Raw genomic sequence first — 19,980 nt, forward strand, 5'->3', positions numbered from 1 at the left:
TGGATATGAGGGTGCCAGAAAATCTGATGTACCTATTGTATGAACAGCATTTTGGACAAAATGGGTTAATATAAAAAACTACAACTAAATGATAAAAATAATAAAATAAAAATGCTGTGGGCCTAACTGAAACCAAACAAGATTATTATAACATAAATGAGGCAGTTTAAGGTAAGCTTAGTGCATTTTTCATCATAAATGATGTGATTAAATTTTTTTTTTCTAAAACCAACCATCTCCCACTGAGGCAGGATGACCCCACCAAAAAAAGAAAAATTCACCATTGTTCACTCCATCACTGTCTTGCCAGAGGGGTGCCACTACTACAGCTCAAAACAGCAAAAAAGACCACCCCATATGTCTTGTATAGCTGCCAAAGTAAAAAAAAACTATTACTGTACACTATGGAAAGACAAAAATTACATCTAAAAACCATAAGAAAAAAAGTGCATATTTCCTGCTACTTGTAGTAGTGGTAATGGTGGTGGTGGTGGTGGTGGTGGTGGCAGCGGCAGCGGCAGCAGCAGCAGCATTTGGTTCAAAAAACAAGACAACGATCTTTAAAATCTGCCCCAACAGCACTTATAAACAATATTATACAACCAAGGTACCTATGTTAACTAAACCTTTATCTTGTATCATACTCACAGGTGTGGTGTAAGATACAGGTTGTTAACACTACACTTAAGTGTAGTACTGCAGTTGCCAAACTGAAATGTCACATTGTTGTTAAGTCCTGAGGGTTACAGAAGCTGAGAGCTGCTGAGATGTCCCAATAAAACAATACGTTAAGTGGCTCAGTGAGAAGTAAAACAAACACCATGTTCAATGAAACATTTTTTTATGCTTAAGTAGACAACAGTATATCCAGTTACTTGTAGCAAAATGTAGCACACACATATGCTGCATGTCATATTCCTTTGTCCTTTTACAGTGTGTGTGTGTACTCACCTAATTGTGGTTGCAGGGGTCGAGACTCAGCTCCTGGCCCCGCCTCTTCACTGATCGCTACTGGGTCCTCTCTCTCTCTCTGCTTCCTGAGCTTTGTCATACCTCTTCTTAAAACTATGTATGGTTCCTGCCTCCACTACTTCACTTGCTAGGCTATTCCACTTGCTGACAACTCTATGACTGAAGAAATACTTCCTAACGTCCCTTTGACTCATCTGAGTCTTCAGCTTCCAGTTGTGACCCCTTGTCCCTGTGTCCCCTCACTGGAACATCCTATCTCTGTCCACCCTGTCTATTCCCCACAGTATCTTGTATGTCATTATCATGTCTCCCCTGACCCTTCTGTCCTCCAGTGTCGTCAGTCCGATTTCCCTTAACCTTTCCTCGTACGACATTCCCTTGAGCTCTGGGACTAGCCTTGTTGCAAACCTTTGTACTTTCTCTAACTTCCTGACATGCTTGACCAGGTATGGGCTCCAGACTGGTGCTGCATACTCCAGTATGGGCCTAACATACACAGTGTACAGTGTCTTGAACGATTCCTTATTAAGGTATCGGAACGCTATTCTCAGGTTTGCCAGGCGCCCGTATGCTGCAGCGGTTATTTGGTTGATGTGTGCCTCCGGTGATGTGCTTGGTGTTATGGTCACCCCAAGGTCTTTCTCCCTGAGTGAGGTCTGTAGTCTTTGTCCACCTAGCCTATACTCTGTCTGCGGTCTTCTTTGCCCCTCCCCAATCTTCATGACTTTGCATTTGGCTGGATTGAATTCGAGAAGCCAGTTACTGGACCACATGTCCAGCCTGTCCAGGTCTCTTTGCAGTCCTGCCTCATCCTCGTCCGATTTAATTCTTCTCATCAACTTCACGTCATCTGCGAACAGGGACACTTCAGAGTCTATTCCTTCCATCATGTCGTTCACATATATCAAAAATAGCACTGGTCCTAGAACTGACCCCTGTGGGACCCCGCTCGTAACAGGCGCCCACTGTGATACCTCTTCATGTACCATGACTCGTTGCTGCCTCCCTGTCAGGTATTCCCTTATCCATTGCAGTGCCCTCCCTTTTACATGCGCCTGATCCTCCAGCTTCTGCACTAATCTCTTGTGGGGAACTGTGTCAAAGGCCTTCCTGCAGTCTAGGAAAATGCAATCTACCCACCCCTCTCTCTTGTGTCTTACTTCTGTTACCTTGTCATAAAACTCCAGGAGGTTTGTGATACAAGATTTGCCTTCCATGAACCCATGCTGGTTTTCATTTATAATCTTGTTCCTTTCCAGGTGTTCGACCACTCTCCTCCTGATAATCTTCTCCATGACTTTGCACACAATACATGTCAGAGAGACAGGTCTGTAGTTTAGTGCCTCGTTTCTGTTTCCTTTCTTAAATATGGGGACTACATTAGCTGTCTTCCATTTCTCAGGTAGTTGCCCAGTTTCAAGGGATGTGTTGAAGATTGTGGTTAGAGGCACGCACAGCATCTCTGCTCCTTCTCTAAGGACCCATGGGGAGATGATGTCCGGTCCCATCGCCTTTGAGGTGTCAAGGTCACTTAGGAGCTTCTTCACCTCTTCCTCAGTTGTTCGTATGTCATCCAACACTTGTTGGTATATTCCCTCTTGATGTTCCCTTCTGTGCTGTCTTCCCACAGCCCTTCCTGTCTCTACTGTAAAAACTTCCTTAAATCTCCTGTTCAGCTCCTCACATACCTCCTGATCATTTCTTGTGAGTTCTCCACCTTCTGTCCTTAATCTGATCACCTGGTCTTTGACTGTTGTCTTCTTCCTGATGTGGCTATACAACAGTTTCGGGTCAGTCTTGATTCTCGATGCTATGTCATTTTCATACTGTCGCTGGGCCTCCCTCCTTACCTGTGCGTACTCATTCCTGGCTCTGCGACTGATCTCCCTATTTTCGTGTGTTCTCTGCCTTCTGTACTTTTTCCATTCTCTATTGCACTTCGTTTTTGCCTCCTTACACCGTCGGGTAAACCAGGGGCTCGTTCTGGTCTTCCCGTTGTTACTGCTGCCCTTGGGAATAAACCTTTCCACTGCCTCCTTGCATTTTGTTGTTACATATTCCATCATTTCATTTATTGGCTTTCCTGCCAGTTCTCTGTTCCACTGGACCTCCCGCAGGAAGTTCTTCAACCCTATGTAGTCCCCTATGTGTGTGTGTGTGTGTGGTGTGTGGTGTATGTGTGTGTGGTGTATGTGTGGTATATGTGTGTGTGGTGTATGTGTGTGTGTGGTGTATGTGTGTGTGTGGTGTATGTGTGTGTGTGTGGTGTATGTGTGTGTGTGTGTGTGTATGTGTGTGTGTGTATGTGTGTTTGTGTGTGTGAGTGTGTGTTTGTGTGTGTGTGTGTGTCTGTGTGTGTGTGTGTGTGTGTGTGTGGTGTGTGTGTGTGGTGTGTGTGGTGTATGTGGTGTATGTGTGTGTGTGGTGTATGTGTGTGTGTGTGTGGTGTATGTGTGTGTGTGTGGTGTATGTGTGTGTGGTGTATGTGTGTGTGTGTGGTGTATGTGTGTGTGTGTGTGGTGTATGTGTGTGTGGTGTATGTGTGTGTGTGGTGTATGTGTGTGTGTGGTGTATGTGTGTGTGTGTGGTGTATGTGTGTGTGTGGTGTATGTGTGTGTGTGTGGTGTATGTGTGTGTGTGGTGTATGTGTGTGTGTGTGGTGTATGTGTGTGTGTGTGGTGTATGTGTGTGTGTGGTGTATGTGTGTGTGGTGTATGTGTATGTGTGTGTGGTGTATGTGTATGTGTGTGTGTGGTGTATGTGTGTGTGTGTGGTGTATGTGTGTGTGTGGTGTATGTGTGTGTGTGGTGTATGTGTATGTGTGTGTGGTGTATGTGTATGTGTGTGTGGTGTATGTGTGTGTGGTGCATGTGTGTGGTGTGTGTGTGTGTGTGTGTGTGTGTGTGTGTGTGTGTGTGTGTGTGTACTCACCTAACTGTGGTTGCAGGGGTCGAGACTCAGCTCCTGGCCCCGCCTCTTCACTGATCACTACTAGGTCCTCTCCCTCTCTGCTTCCTGAGCCTTGTCATACCTCTTCTTAAAACAATGTATGGCTCCTGTCTCCACTACTTCACTTGCTAGGCTATTCCACTTCCTGACGACTATGACTGAAGAAATACTTCCTAACATACGTACGTATGTACGCGTGTGTGTGTGTGTGTGTGTGTGTGTGTGTGTGTGTGTGTGTGTGTGTACTCACCTAGTTGAGGTTGCAGGGGTCGAGTCCGAGCTCCTGGCCCCGCCTCTTCACTGATCGCTACTAGGTCACTCTCTCTGAACCGTGAGCTTTATCATACCTCTGCTTAAAGCTATGTATGGATCCTGCCTCCACTACATCGCTTCCCAAACTATTCCACTTACTGACTACTCTGTGGCTGAAGAAATACTTCCTAACATCCCTGTGATTCATCTGTGTCTTCAACTTCCAACTGTGTCCCCTTGTTACTGTGTCCAATCTCTGGAACATCCTGTCTTTGTCCACCTTGTCAATTCCTCTCAGTATTTTGTATGTCGTTATCATGTCCCCCCTATCTCTCCTGTCCTCCAGTGTCGTCAGGTTGATTTCCCTTAACCTCTCCTCGTAGGACATACCTCTTAGCTCTGGGACTAGTCTTGTTGCAAACCTTTGCACTTTCTCTAGTTTCTTTACGTGCTTGGCTAGGTGTGGGTTCCAAACTGGTGCCGCATACTCCAATATGGGCCTAACGTACACGGTGTACAGGGTCCTGAACGATTCCTTATTAAGATGTCGGAATGCTGTTCTGAGGTTTGCTAGGTGCCCATATGCTGCAGCAGTTATTTGATTGATGTGCGCTTCAGGAGATGTGCCTGGTGTTATACTCACCCCAAGATCTTTTTCCTTGAGTGAGGTTTGTAGTCTCTGGCCCCCTAGACTGTACTCCGTCTGCGGTCTTCTTTGCCCTTCCCCAATCTTCATGACTTTGCACTTGGTGGGATTGAACTCCAGGAGCCAATTGCTGGACCAGGTCTGCAGCCTGTCCAGATCCCTTTGTAGTTCTGCCTGGTCTTCGATCGAGTGAATTCTTCTCATCAACTTCATGTCATCTGCAAACAGGGACACCTCAGAGTCTATTCCTTCCGTCACGTCGTTCACAAATACCAGAAACAGCACTGGTCCTAGGACTGACCCCTGTGGGACCCCGCTGGTCACAGGTGCCCACTCTGACACCTCGCCACGTACCATGACTCGCTGCTGTCTTCCTGACAAGTATTCCCTGATCCATTGAGGTGCCTTCCCTGTTATCCCTGCTTGGTCCTCCAGTTTTTGCACCAATCTCTTGTGTGGAACTGTGTCAAATGCCTTCTTGCAGTCCAAGAATATGCAATCACCCACCCCTCTCTCTCTTGTCTTACTGCTGTCACCATGTCATAGAACTCCAGTAGGTTTGTGACACAGGATTTCCCGTCCCTGAAACCATGTTGGCTGCTGTTGATGAGATCATTCCTTTCTAGGTGTTCCACCACTCTTCTCCTGATAATCTTCTCCATGATTTTGCATACTATACATGTCAGTGACACTGGTCTGTAGTTTAATGCTTCATGTCTGTCTCCTTTTTTAAAGATTGGGACTACATTTGCTGTCTTCCATGCCTCAGGCAATCTCCCTGTTTCGATAGATGTATTGAATATTGTTGTTAGGCGTACACATAGTGCCTCTGCTCCCTCTCTCAATACCCATGGGGAGATGTTATCTGGCCCCATTGCCTTTGAGGTATCTAGCTCACTCAGAAGCCTCTTCACTTCTTCCTCAGTTGTGTGCACTGTGTCCAGCACATGGTGGTGTGCCCCACCTCTCTCTCTTTCTGGAGCCCCTTCTGTCTCCTCTGTGAACACTTCTTTGAATCTCTTGTTGAGTTCCTCACATACTTCACGGTCATTTCTTGTTGTCTCTCCTCCTTCCTTCCTTAGCCTGATTACCTGGTCCTTGACTGTTGTTTTCCTCCTGATGTGGCTGTACAACAGTTTCGTGTGTGTGTGTGTGTGTGTGTGTGTGTGTGTGTGTGTGCACGCGCTCACCTAGTTGAGGTTGCAGGGGTCGAGTCCAAGCTCGTGTGTGTGCACGCGCGCGCTCACCTAGTTGAGGTTGCAGGGGTCGAGTCCAAGCTCGTGTGTGTGTGCGCGAGCACTCACCTATTTGTAGTTGCAGGGTTCGAGACATAGCTTCTGGCCCCGTTTCTTCAGTAATCGCTACTAGGTCCTCTCTCGCCCTGCTCCATGAGCTTTATCATACCTAGTCTTAAAATTATGTATGGTTCCTGCCTCCACTACGTCACTTACCAGACTTTTCCACTTTCTGACAACTCAATAACTAAAGAAATACTTCCTAAAATCTCTGACTCATCTGAGTCTTCAACTTCCAATTGTGGCCCCTTGTTTCTGTGTCCCATATCTGGAACATCCTGTCCCTGTCTACCTTGTCAATTCCTCACATTTTTTTGTATGTCATTATCATGTCTCCCCTAACCCTGCTGCCCAGTGTCGTCAGGCCAATTTCCCTTAACCTTTCTTCATAGGATGTTCCCCTTAGCTCTGGAACTAGCCTTGTTGCAAACCTTTGCACTTTCTTTAATTTCTTGACATGCTTGACCAGGTGTCAGTTCCAAACTGGTGGGTGCTACATACTCCAGTATGGGCCTGACATACACAGTGTACAGTCTTGAACAATTCCTTACTGAGGTATCAGAACGCTATTCTCAGGTTTGCCAGGAGCCCATATGCTGCAGAAGTTATTTGGTTGATGTGCACTTCAGGAGATGTGCTTTGTATTATACTCACCCCAAGATCCTTTTCCTTGAGTGAGGTTTGCAGTCTTTGGCCACCTAGCCTATACTCGGTCTGCAGTCTTCTTTGCCCTTCCCCGATCTTCATGACTTTGCATTTGGCGGGGTTAAATTCGAGGAGCCAGTTGCTGGACCAAGCTTCCAGCCTGTCCTGGTCTCTTTGTAGTCTTGCTTGGTCCTCGTCCGATTTAATTCTCCTCATTAGCTTCACATCATCTGCAAACAGGGACACTCCTGAGTCTATCCTTCCGTCATGTCATTCACATGTACCAGTAATAGCACTGGTCCTAGGACTGACCCTTGTGAAACCCCGCTCATCATAGGTACCCACTGTGATACCTTGTCATGTACCATGACTCATTGTTGCCTCCCTGTCAGGTATTCTCTGATCCATTGCAGTGCCCTTCCCATTATATGTACCTGATCCTCTAGCTTTTGCACTAATCTTTCGTAAGGAACTGTGTCGAAGGCCTTCATGTAGTCCAAGAAAATGCAATCTACCCACCCCCTCTCTTTTGTGTCTTTCTTCCATTACATTGTCATAAAACACCAGTAGGTTTGTGACACTGGATTTGCCTTCCCTGAATCTGTGCTGGTTGTCATTAATAAGCTTGTTCCGTTCTAGGTACTCACCACTCTCCTCCTGATAATTTTCTCTATGATTTTGCACACTATACACATCAGTGACACTGGTCTATAGTGTAGGGCCTTGTTTGTCTCCTTTCTCAAAAATGGGGCCTACATTTCCCGTCTTCCATACCTCAGGTAGTTGCCCAGTTTCAATAGATGTGTTGAAAATTATGGTTAGTGGCACACGCGCATCTCTGCTCTCTGCTCTCTCGCGCTCTCTCTCTCTCTCTCTCTCTCTCCCCCCCTCTCTCAGGATCCATGGAGAGGATCCCACCAGTCCCACTGGACTGAGGTATCAAGGTCACTTAGCAGCTTCTTCACCTCCTTCTCGGTTGTGTGTATTTCATCCAACACTTGCTGGTATATCCCTTGTTGGTGTACCCCTCTGTTCTGACCTCCCAGAGTCCTTTCTGTCTCCACTGTAAATACTACATCCTTAAATCTCATGTTGAGCTCCTCACATACTTCTTGATTGTTTCTTGTGAGTTCCTCACCTTCTTTCCTCAGCCTAATTACCTGGTCCTTGACTGCTGTCTTCCTCCTGATGTGGCTATATGAAAGCTTCAAGTCAGACTCGACTTTCAATGCTATGTCGTTTTTGTACTGTCGCTGAGCCTCCCTCTTTATCTCTGCATACTCGTTTCTGGCTCTTTGACTGATCTCTTTATTTTCCTGGGTCCTTTGTTTTCTGTAATTTTTCCATTCTCTAGTGCATTTTGTTTCTGCCTCTCTATGCCTTTGGGTAGACCAAGGGCTCATTCTGGTCTTCCTATTACTTCTGTTGCCCTTGGGAACAAACCTTTCCTCTGCCTCCTTGCATTTTGTTGTTACATAGTCATCATTTTGTTTACTGACTTTCCTAGCAATTCTCTTTCCCACTGAACCTCCTGCAGAGTTTCCTCATACCTATGTAATTCCCCTTTTGTAGTTTGGCTTTTCCCTTCCTACTCCTGTTACCCTCTCCACTTGTAACTCTACTACGTATTCAAAGCTCAGAACCAAATGATCACTAGGTCCAAGGGGCCTTTCATATGTGATGTCCTCAATGTCCGAGCTACTCAGGGTAAACACAAGGTCCAGTCTTGCTGGTTCGTCCTCCCCTCTCTCTCTCTCTGGTAGTGTCCCAAATATGTTGATGCACGAATGAGGTTTCCCAGGACCACATCCATCATCTTGGCTCCCCATGTTTCGAGACCCTTGTGTGGCTCCAGGTTTTCCCAATCAATCTCCTTGTGACTGAAATTGCCCACAACTTGTAACTTTCCTCTACCTGTGTGAGCTCTTCTGGCCACCTTAGCTAGTGTCCACCATTGCTCTCTTCATATTCTTCTCTTGGCATCCTGTAGTTCTGTGGTGGGTTATACATCACTGCAATAACTACCTTATGTCCCCCAGACTGAAGTGTACCTATGTAATCCCCTATGCCAATTTTGTCCATTCCTTCCATTTCCTCAAACCCCCATCAGTTCTTAATGAGCAGTGCAACTCCTCTTCCCCCTCTGCTCCTGCTATCTTTCTCCAGGATCTGATATCCAGGTGGGAAGATCGTGTCTTTTATAATCCCAGTGAGTTTCGTGTCTGTGACTGATATGATGTCTTGGGACATCTTGATTCTTTCATTCCACTCCTCACATTTATTTGTCATTCCATCTGCATTCGTATACCAAACCTTCAACTTTTCTAAAACTGTGGTCTAGGGAGAATGTTGGGGTAGGGGACCCATGGGGGGTTGCTGTAAGGGTGAAGTTTGTGATGAAGGGGGTGGGGGTACAGGGTACAGTGTGTGGGTTTCGGTTTAGATTGTTTGGTTGCATTGGGGTTGTTGTGGTTGGGGTCCTTCTGTGGGTGGTTCTGAAGGAGGTTGTGTTTGCTCTTCCTCCCGAGTCTGGGTTCTCCTGTTTATCTCCATCAATGCCTCATTCTTTGTACCCTCTCTTTCAGCTTCTGCCTTTCTTCTTGTGTTCTGTCTCGATTGAGGTACACACTCTGGTATGTCCCTTAGTGTGCTTTCTCCTGCAGGATCTTGTTTTGAGCTGATTCTGCCTTTAAAGTCCCTTTGACTGGAATGTTTTTCCCTCTTGCAAACCACCCAATTCTCAGAAAATTTGTCAACTGGGTTATGTCGTCCTCTAGTTTTCATGATACTTTCAATCGCTTCTTTCGCCTCCTGTCTTCTTGCTCTGTAAGTTTCCCCTACGACTTCCTGAACGATCTTCCAAATATATTACCTTGAGTTTACCTGGAGAGAGTTCCGGGGGTCAACGCCCCCGCGGCCCGGTCTGTGACCAGGCCTCCTTAGGTCAGTGTCCCAGGATGCGACCCACACCAGTCGACTAACACCCAAGTACTCATTTTACTGATGGGGAACATAGACAACAGGTTGAAAGAAACACGTCCAATGTTTCTACTCTGGCTGGGAATCGAACCCAGGCCCTCACCGTGTGAAGCAAGAGCGTTAACCACCAGCCCACCAGAGTCCCCTTAGACCTATTCCCTTTGCCGACGACACAACTTTTGTTATTTCCCACCCAAATTTAGCATCACTCAACACCAATATACTCATGCTTAACATTGGCAAAACCTTTTACATTAAGTTTGAGAGCAGAGCAAGTAATGTTCAACTGAAGATTACGATTAACAATACTCTTATTGCTAAACATAATGAGGGAAAATTTTTGGGTCTGTACCTTGACAGCAACTTGAAATTCAACACCCACAGGCAACACATTACAAAAAAGTATCCAAAACAATTGGCATCCTCTCCAAGATGCATCATTATGTACCACAAACAGCACTACTTACATTATACCACTCACTGATCTACCCCTACACTACTTGTGCCTGAGAATCCACAACAGCAAATCACCTTAAGCCAATAATAACTCAACAAAAAGCCGCAGTACGAATGATCACACAGTTCACTGCTAAACGACACACCTCCCCCACTCTTCAAAGACCTAAATCTACTTACTATACAAAACATTCACTCTTGCTACCATGCATTTGACATATACAGGAAAACAAATTCTAATATTAATCCTGACCTGAAGCACTTCCTTAACAGTTGCAACAGAGCCTACAGACATGATACTAGACAAAAAAATCTCTGACATACCCCATGTCTGGCTTAGCCTTTATAAAAATTCAATGTGCATAAATGACCTGAAATCTGGAACTCCCTGCCAGAAATCTCTAGAGCCACTCTCTCTGCCAGCATCTTCAAGACTACCATAAAAAAAAAAAAAAACTTTCACTAACATATCCCTGTGAGGAGTTTCGAATCTTGCTACAACAGCTAAATGTGATAAAACTATATAATCATATTCTCAATGCCATAAGCCACAACCTTCTACTTCAGCTAACAATCCACAACCTTCCACCTCAGCATAGTAGGGTCACACAAGCTTTTATCAAAATCAACAACATGCAACAGCAACCAGAATTTATGGTAAGAAGTAATATTTATGTAATCTTCACAGCTATAAGTATTTTATTAAATATCATTACAACCACACATAATTACAATATTATCATTGTTGTTTACAATTTAAAGACCCAAGAAATTTGGGTGAATTTTTTTTTAGGGGGTCTTAATAACATAACACTATTTTTTCCTAAAATTCTTCAGTTCAGTTTACACGCATTTCTGATTACATGCCATTTTCAGGAACGTAACATCTGCGTTATCTAATGACCATGTCAGGGCCTATGAGAGAGGGGTTTCAGTCAGTACATTGGTCTGGGGCCCAGACCTTAATGATGAAGATTTGGCAGCAGAAATGCAACATTTACCATTAGTACATAAAGCAAATTTTGGAAAACCAGAAATGAAACCTTTAGAATTGCTAAATTTATTAACAGACTACAAACTTTGTGAGATATTTCCAAATGTTTGTGTTAGATTTAGAGAATATTGTTGACAATTCCAGCTACAGTAGCATCAGCACAAAGATCTTTTAAAGGTCTACTATGTCTCAAACCTGACTTGTTTATTTAGTAAGACTGAGTATTTAATCAAGCACTGCCAGAGAAATTGATTTAGATAGTGTTATTAGAAATTTTGCAGAAAAAAAAACCAGAAAAGCTCATTTTACTAAGTAGTCTAAGCAAATATTAAAATTTTTAGAATTTATTTTACTTTGAAAGAACTTATTACATGTTTAAAAATCTAGGCACTTTCATAGTTGTAGGTCAACAAAAATTTTCAAAATCTATAAAGTATATATATAAAGTATATGTCATCTGGTCGTTCTGCTGCACAGGAAATAAAGCATTTATGAGCAGCTAGTCTGTGAAGGATGTGGACCAATTGACCATCAACAAACAGCCTAGTTGACCAGGTAAGCTTCAGAAAAGCCTGGCCCCAGGCCAAGGAATGTGGAAGGAGGAAGACAAGACCTGATCACATACAAGATTTTATATAAGACTGATCAATGCCATCTCCCAGAAATAAAAAAGACATCAAATCCCAATGGCTAATAATACACAGTGATGGCCAAAAAGATGTGAAAAACCACCTAAAAAAGATGAATGTGCCAAAGGCAATGGTGCCTAACTAGATATCAAGGGGCTCATTTTAAAGATTAATAATACCACACCTTAGATAGGTGTTAGATACTAACTTAAAAAGAAAGACTATTACCAATAGTGTACATACATACTGTATTTAAGAAATATGTCTAGCTGGAAATCCAAATCTACATATCAATATATTTGGCGTGTACACTCAAATGTGGAGAAGGTACAGAGAAATAGATGTTATACCACCTGGTGAGTGTAAGCTGCATGGACCAACAGCAAAAGTTTTGAAAAAGAAAATCATGCCTTATTTACCTACTACTTGTACCTGTGCTAGGATGATGAAAAACAAAACAGTATAATGAAGGAAGGAAGGAAGAACAAATTGCTGGATTGTCAGGCCAAGGATATGGTGCATCACCAATGAATAATTTTCAGTTTTGAAAAAACATAATAGGATATCAAGCAAGGGTACTCCATCATAAGTAACGCACAGTTCCTAATAAAAAGGTTGAGAGTAAGAGAGCGAGTTAGGCAAGTACAACATGTAGAGTACATTACTGTATGCAAAACTTTTAAATGCTTGTACTTACCTTAAGTCCATTGTCCACAGAGTTTGCGAACACTCTAATCTTCTTCAGATCAGGCTTTCTTGCACCGCCTTCTTCCTCACTTGTTCGTTTAACACCAGAAGAAATACCATTAACTACTGGTTCTGATAAACTGTGGTTTCCCGAGGCATCCACTCTAGCACAAATTTCGGGTGATTTAGACCTTTCTTCATTTTCACAATTATCACTGTCATTTGGCAACTGACCATTAGTTAGAGATGGTGATATGGGTGTTGTGGCTTCTGATGTAGGTACAGACGAAACAGAATTAACTGTAACAGCCGAAAGATCGATTGAAGTTGGTAAAAAAGGAGACGACGTTCGAGAATTGTTATTTGAGGTAGATGTTGGCGTTAAACTCTTGATAATATTGGAGACGCTAACTGTGGGAGCAGGTGGTGGGGTTGGAGTACGAGAATTTGTGGGAGACATGAATTCCTTTAGTACTCCTGCGGGCACAGATATCATGGGTGCCCCAGGCTCCATTGCCTTCATGGTCTTAATAAGCAGCTTTCAATCTTAAAAATACTGGCCTCACGGCTGCTGCTGCAACAATCTGAAACGATTAACATTAAATAGTTTATTTTTTATAAAAATAATGTACAGTATTTTCCTTTCTAGTTTTCATACTTTTAATGAACACAATATCATTTTGTATATTATCTAAATTAGCATTAAAAATAAATGTCAAGTAACTGAAAAAAATATTAAGAAGGCCTACTTAAAAATTGAAGGGGTCAGTTGTGAATAAAACCAATTAGCTACTTTCTGCCCCTTTTGCCATGTACAGACATTAAGAAGCTATGAAAGATAATATGAATGAGTATCATCAATGTACACTGTAAAATGATAAGAAACAATAAAATGAATACTGTAGTAATAAAAAAATTAAGAGTGTTGAGATAATGTTTTGGTCTATCCAGGGCTACTGTACAGTCCACAGAATTAGGGGATAATGACTGAAGTGAACACGTGGAAAACAGGAATAGAGGATATAAGTCACATAATAAAGTGTCCAAAGACTGTTCAACATCATCCCACCATGCATAAGGGGTATTACCAATAGACCCCTGGCTGCCTTCAAGAGGGAACTGGACAGATTGCATACGGCCAGCAGTAGCAGCTTGGTTGATCAGGCCCTGATCCACCAGGAGTCCTGGTCAAGGACTGGACCAGGGGAGGTTGACCCCCGGAACACCCGCCAGGTAGAATAGACAAGACTCAGAGTAATGCATTCAAGTTACAAACGATATAGGAGAGCAATGGTTTGGTAATATAGTTGTGGATAAATGAAACAAACTTCCAGGTAACATCATTTAAGGAAACTTTGGGTACTTTATAAATAGATTAACAAGTATGTATGTATATGAATGAGTTTGGGAAAGGGCTGCTCCTGAGCCAGAAGGTCCCATGCGACCTACAGAATCTACTAATAATAATCTTTATTTCTGCATGTACTGGGTATACAGGCCTAGCTGGCATCAGTGACATACTACATAGAAAGCCCCTTGTTAAGCAGAGCATTTCGGGCAAATTAGATTAATTTTGTTCCCAGGATGCAACCCATGCCAGTCGACTAGCACTCAGGTACCTACTTTACTGCTAGGTGAACTTGTACAGCAGGTGTTTTAAGGAAACATCCCGATTCCACTTGTACCGGGGATCGACACCCGGACCTTAGTGTGTGAGCTAGCAATCAAGCTACGGGACACAACTAAGCACCTATTTACTGCTAGGTGAAAAGGGGCAGCAGGTGTAAGGAAACATGCCCAACATTTACACTGGTTAAGGAATTGAACCCTAGTCAATGAGCATGTGAACCGAAGCCGCTACCAATTTAACCACTAGCAGAGGGGGTGTTTGTGGGGAAGCGGGGAAGGGGACGTTTGTTGGAGATCATGGAGGGAAGGTGGGAGGTGAGACTTAAGTTTCATATGCCATTCAGAAGGCGTGTGCAGGGCCAGATTACCGCATAGGCAAACTAGGATTTGCGCACATTTGGGGGCCCCGCGGTCCAAGGGGTTCAGGGGCTTATCCAAGACTGCGCACATGGTGCAAGTGCAAAGGGGTCCCTACCTAAAAAGTTCAAGTGTTTGGGGAGTAAAATTGATTTTTAAAAATTAATCAAAGCAAAAATAAATAATGAAATAAAATAAAATAAAAATAAATAAACCTAACCATAGATGGCAACACTCAACACGCCTTTGTTTACATCAGAACAGCTGTGTTTTCCCGCTAATGGGTGGGTATGGGAGATTCCTCTCCAATTTTCTGTAGTAATTACACGTTATCTAGACTTGTACTGTGACAAATTAACTGAAGTGTTGTTGATAGACATTGATGTGTATGGATAAATGTTTGTTTTCGCCTCTAAATGTTAAGGGAGGTACCTGATAGGGTTACTTGACCAGTAAAGACGCATGGACCAGTAAAGACGCATTTTTGGTAAAAATACTATAAAGAAAAACCTAAAAACGCAAACTGACTTCCGTTTGTAGGTTTTAAAAGCACTTTGTCCTGTCTAAGTCTTTATCATTTCAATAACAGATCTCAATTGATTGATGTTCTACATCACTTCCGTCGAAAATGCTTAGTTTTCAAGTTGCGAGTTAGTTTAGTTAGTTTAATATGTTTATTATGCACCCCATACCCATCCTGTGGGCGGTAGTCAAAAGATTACAGAGGTACATAATTGGTCCAGGGACTGGACTCCAAAGTTTTGATAGCTGAGCAAGTTACAGAGGTAATGAACTCACAATTTACAAAGGTAATGAACTCCAGGCAGGTCTGGTCACAATCATGACAAGTTACAAAGGTATTTACAGATTACAGAGGTACATAATGGGTCTAGGGACTGGGTCCCCAAAGTTTTGATAGCTGAACTAGGTACAAAGGTAATGAGCTCACAAGTTACAAAGGTAATGAATTCTGTAAGAATGGTTACTTACGTTTATACATGGCTACAATCATGAACAAATTATAGTGTAATGAGCAATTCACACTTCCACACCCGGTCACAACTGTAATGAGTTATTGGTGCAAATATTGATTGTTGAGTCACATACACACTGACACACACACACACACACACACACACACACACACACACACACACACACACACACACACACACACACACACACACACACACACATGCACACACACACGCACACACACACACAGTTTAGTTTAATATCTTTATTATGCACCCCATACCCATCCTGTGGGCGGTAGTCAAAAGATTACAAAGGTACATAATGGGTCCAGTGACTGGACCCCAAAGTTATGATAGCTATGAGATGTTATGAGATGTTATGAATGAAAAGAAGTTGGATGTCCTGGCCCTAAGCGAAACAAAGCTGAAGGGGGTAGGGGAGTTTCGGTGGGGGGAAATAAATGGGATTAAATCTGGAGTATCTGAGAGAGTTAGAGCAAAGGAAGGAGTAGCAGTAATGTTGAATGATCAGTTATGGAAGGAGAAACTAGAATATGAATGTGTAAATTCAAGAATTATGTGGATTAAAGGTTGGATGCGAGAAGTGGGTCATAATAAGCGTGTATGCACCTGGAGAAGAGAGGAATGCAGAGGAGAGAGAGAGATTTTGGGAGATGTTAAGTGAATGTATAGGAGCCTTTGAACCAAGTGAGAGAGTAATTGTGGTAGGGGACCTGAATGCTAAAGTAGGAGAAACTTTTAGAGAGGGTGTGGTAGGTAAGTTTGGGGTGCCAGGTGTAAATGATAATGGGAGCCCTTTGATTGAACTTTGTATACAAAGGGGTTTAGTTATAGGTAATACATATTTTAAGAAAAAGAGGATAAATAAGTATACAAGATATGATGTAGGGCGAAATGACAGTAGTTTGTTGGATTATGTATTGGTAGATAAAAGACTGTTGAGTAGACTTCAGGATGTACATGTTTATAGAGGGGCCACAGATATATCAGATCACTTTCTAGTTGTAGCTACACTGAGAGTAAAAGGTAGATGGGATACAAGGAGAATAGAAGCATCAGGGAAGAGAGAGGTGAAGGTTTATAAACTAAAAGAGGAGGCAGTTAGGGTAAGATATAAACAGCTATTGGAGGATAGATGGGCTAATGAGACCATAGGCAATGGGGTCGAAGAGGTATGGGGTAGGTTTAAAAATGTAGTGTTAGAGTGTTCAGCAGAAGTTTGTGGTTACAGGAAAGTGGGTGCGGGAGGGAAGAGGAGCGATTGGTGGAATGATGATGTGAAGAGAGTAGTAAGGGAGAAAAAGTTAGCATATGAGAAGTTTTTACAAAGTAGAAGTGATGCAAGGAGGGAAGAGTATATGGAGAAAAAGAGAGAGGTTAAGAGAGTGGTGAAGCAATGTAAAAAGAAAGCAAATGAGAGAGTGGGTGAGATGTTATCAACAAATTTTGTTGAAAATAAAAAAAAGTTTTGGAGTGAGATTAACAAGTTAAGAAAGCCTAGAGAACAAATGGATTTGTCAGTTAAAAATAGGAGAGGAGAGTTATTAAATGGAGAGTTAGAGGTATTGGGAAGATGGAGGGAATATTTTGAGGAATTGTTAAATGTTGATGAAGATAGGGAAGCTGTGATTTTGTGTATAGGGCAAGGAGGAACAACATCTTGTAGGAGTGAGGAAGAGCCAGTTGTGAGTGTGGGGGAAGTTCGTGAGGCAGTAGGTAAAATGAAAGGGGGTAAGGCAGCCAGGATTGATGGGATAAAGATAGAAATGTTAAAAGCAGGTGGGGATATAGTTTTGGAGTGGTTGGTGCAATTATTTAATAAATGTATGGAAGAGGGTAAGGTACCTAGGGATTGGCAGAGAGCATGCATAGTTCCTTTGTATAAAGGCAAAGGGGACAAAAGAGAGTGCAAAAATTATAGGGGGATAAGTCTGTTGAGTATACCTGGTAAAGTGCATGGTAGAGTCATTATTGAAAGAATTAAAAGTAAGACGGAGAATAGGATAGCAGATGAACAAGGAGGCTTTAGGAAAGGTACGGGGTGTGTGGACCAGGTGTTTACAGTGAAACATATAAGTGAACAGTATTTAGATAAGGCTAAAGAGGTCTTTGTGGCATTTATGGATTTGGAAAAGGCGTATGACAGGGTGGATAGGGGGGCAATGTGGCAGATGTTGCAGGTGTATGGTGTAGGAGGTAGGTTACTGAAAGCAGTGAAGAGTTTTTACGAGGATAGTGAGGCTCAAGTTAGAGTATGTAGGAAAGAGGGAAATTATTTCCCAGTAAAAGTAGGCCTTAGACAAGGATGTGTGATGTCACCGTGGTTGTTTAATATATTTATAGATGGGGTTGTAAGAGAAGTAAATGCGAGGGTCTTGGCAAGAGGCGTGGAGTTAAAAGATAAAGAATCACACATAAAGTGGGAGTTGTCACAGTTGCTCTTTGCTGATGACACTGTGCTCTTGGGAGATTCTGAAGAGAAGTTGCAGAGATTGGTGGATGAATTTGGTAGGGTGTGCAAAAGAAGAAAATTGAAAGTGAATACAGGAAAGAGTAAGGTTATGAGGATAACAAAAAGATTAGGTGATGAAAGATTGGATATCAGATTGGAGGGAGAGAGTATGGAGGAGGTGAATGTATTCAGACATTTGGGAGTGGACGTGTCAGCGGATGGGTCTATGAAAGATGAGGTGAATCATAGAATTGATGAGGGGAAAAGGGTGAGTGGTGCACTTTGGAGTCTGTGGAGACAAAGAACTTTGTCCTTGGAGGCAAAGAGGGGAATGTATGAGAGTATAGTTTTACCAACGCTCTTATATGGGTGTGAAGCATGGGTGATGAATGTTGCAGCGAGGAGAAGGCTGGAGGCAGTGGAGATGTCATGTCTGAGAGCAATGTTTGGTGTGAATATAATGCAGAGAATTCGTAGTTTGGAAGTTAGGAGGAGGTGCGGGATTACCAAAACTGTTGTCCAGAGGGCTGAGGAAGGGTTGAGGTGGTTCGGACATGTGGAGAGAATGGAGCGAAACAGAATAACTTCAAGAGTGTATCAGTCTGTAGTGGAAGGAAGGTGGGGTAGGGGTCGGCCTAGGAAAGGTTGGAGGGAGGGGGTAAAGGAGGTTTTGTGTGCGAGGGGCTTGGACTTCCAGCAAGCATGCGTGAGCGTGTTTGGTAGGAGTGAATGGAGACAAATGGTTTTTAATACTTGACATGCTGTTGGAGTGTGAGCAAAGTAATATTTATGAAGGGGTTCAGGGAAACCGGCAGGCCGGACTTGAGTCCTGGAGATGGGAAGTACAGTGCCTGCACTCTGAAGGAGGGGTGTTAATGTTGCAGTTTAAAAACTGTAGTGTAAAGCACCCTTCTGGCAAGACAGTGATGGAGTGAATGATGGTGAAAGTTTTTCTTTTTCGGGCCACCCTGCCTTGGTGGGAATCGGCCAGTGAGATAATAAATAATAATAAAATAATGGGTCCAGTGACTGGACCCCAAAGTTATGATAGCTGAACTAGTTACAAAGGTAATGAACTCCAGGTAGATCTGGTCACAATCATGGCAAGTTACAAAGGTAATGAATCAGCCTCACTCCTATACATGGTTACAGTCATGAACAAATTACAAAGTAATGAACCACTGATACGTCCACACCTGGTCACAATTGTAATGAGTTATAAATACAAATATTAAGTGGATCATACACCCACACTAGCACGCGCGCGCACACACATACACACCAGGGTGCACACACAGACATGCACACGAGCGTACAAATATATGCATACACACAAGGACGCACACCCACACACACGCACCCACACCCTCACACACACCCACACCCTCACACACACCCACACACACACCCACCCACACACCCACCCACACACACACACATGGTAATGCATTATTTACAGCTAGCAAAGTCAGGGTATTTCTCCAGAATGGTCTGTAATATACCACTGTGGATAAAATACTTCGCTATTTCTTGAACATTTCTGAGTGAGTTGTTTCTAAATTCATTAATTTGATCACACTCCAGTACATAATGATGCAAGGTGTGACAATAGTCCATCTGGCAAAGTTTACATTTCGTTTGGTCTACATCTGGTGGTGGTGATTTAACCTGCCATAGATACTTGCAACCCAGCCGGAGCCAGGCAGTAGTGACATCCAAGAATCTGCTTATTTTGTTGGATGCACCATAGACAAGTGGCTCCTCCTGCATGATGGAATGATGATAGATGGACTGACTTGTGTCAATCTCCCTAAGTCTTAAGTCAATAAAGTTCATTTGAAGTTCTTTTCGTATTATTGTTCTCAAACTGCTAACTGACAACCCAAGATTGTAATCTACCCCCTCTTTGAAAGCACACAGCTTAGCCAATTTATCAGTTCTATCATGCATCTGAAGACCAATGTGACATGGAATCCACAGCATGTGCACTCTAACTCAACTGTCCACAATCTTACCATACCTATGTCTGGCTTCTGACAC

General features: G+C 43.1%; 1 protein-coding gene across 9 annotated transcripts in view; it reads right to left on the minus strand.

Annotated features, from left to right (window-relative positions):
- Positions 1–19,980, minus strand: part of LOC128698541 (activating transcription factor 7-interacting protein 1) — a 109,017-nt gene that overhangs the window by 31,284 nt on the left and 57,753 nt on the right. For all 9 annotated transcript variants that reach the window (XM_053790812.2, XM_053790814.2, XM_053790813.2 and 6 more), the window contains exon 2: positions 12,515–13,088. In XM_053790812.2, coding sequence (XP_053646787.1) covers positions 12,515–13,027 — 513 coding nt within the window. In that variant the 5' untranslated portion in view covers positions 13,028–13,088. The remainder of the gene's footprint in view (positions 1–12,514; positions 13,089–19,980) is intronic.

This window comes from Cherax quadricarinatus, chromosome 88, assembly GCF_038502225.1.
Source record: "Cherax quadricarinatus isolate ZL_2023a chromosome 88, ASM3850222v1, whole genome shotgun sequence".
Taxonomy (NCBI): domain Eukaryota; kingdom Metazoa; phylum Arthropoda; class Malacostraca; order Decapoda; family Parastacidae; genus Cherax; species Cherax quadricarinatus.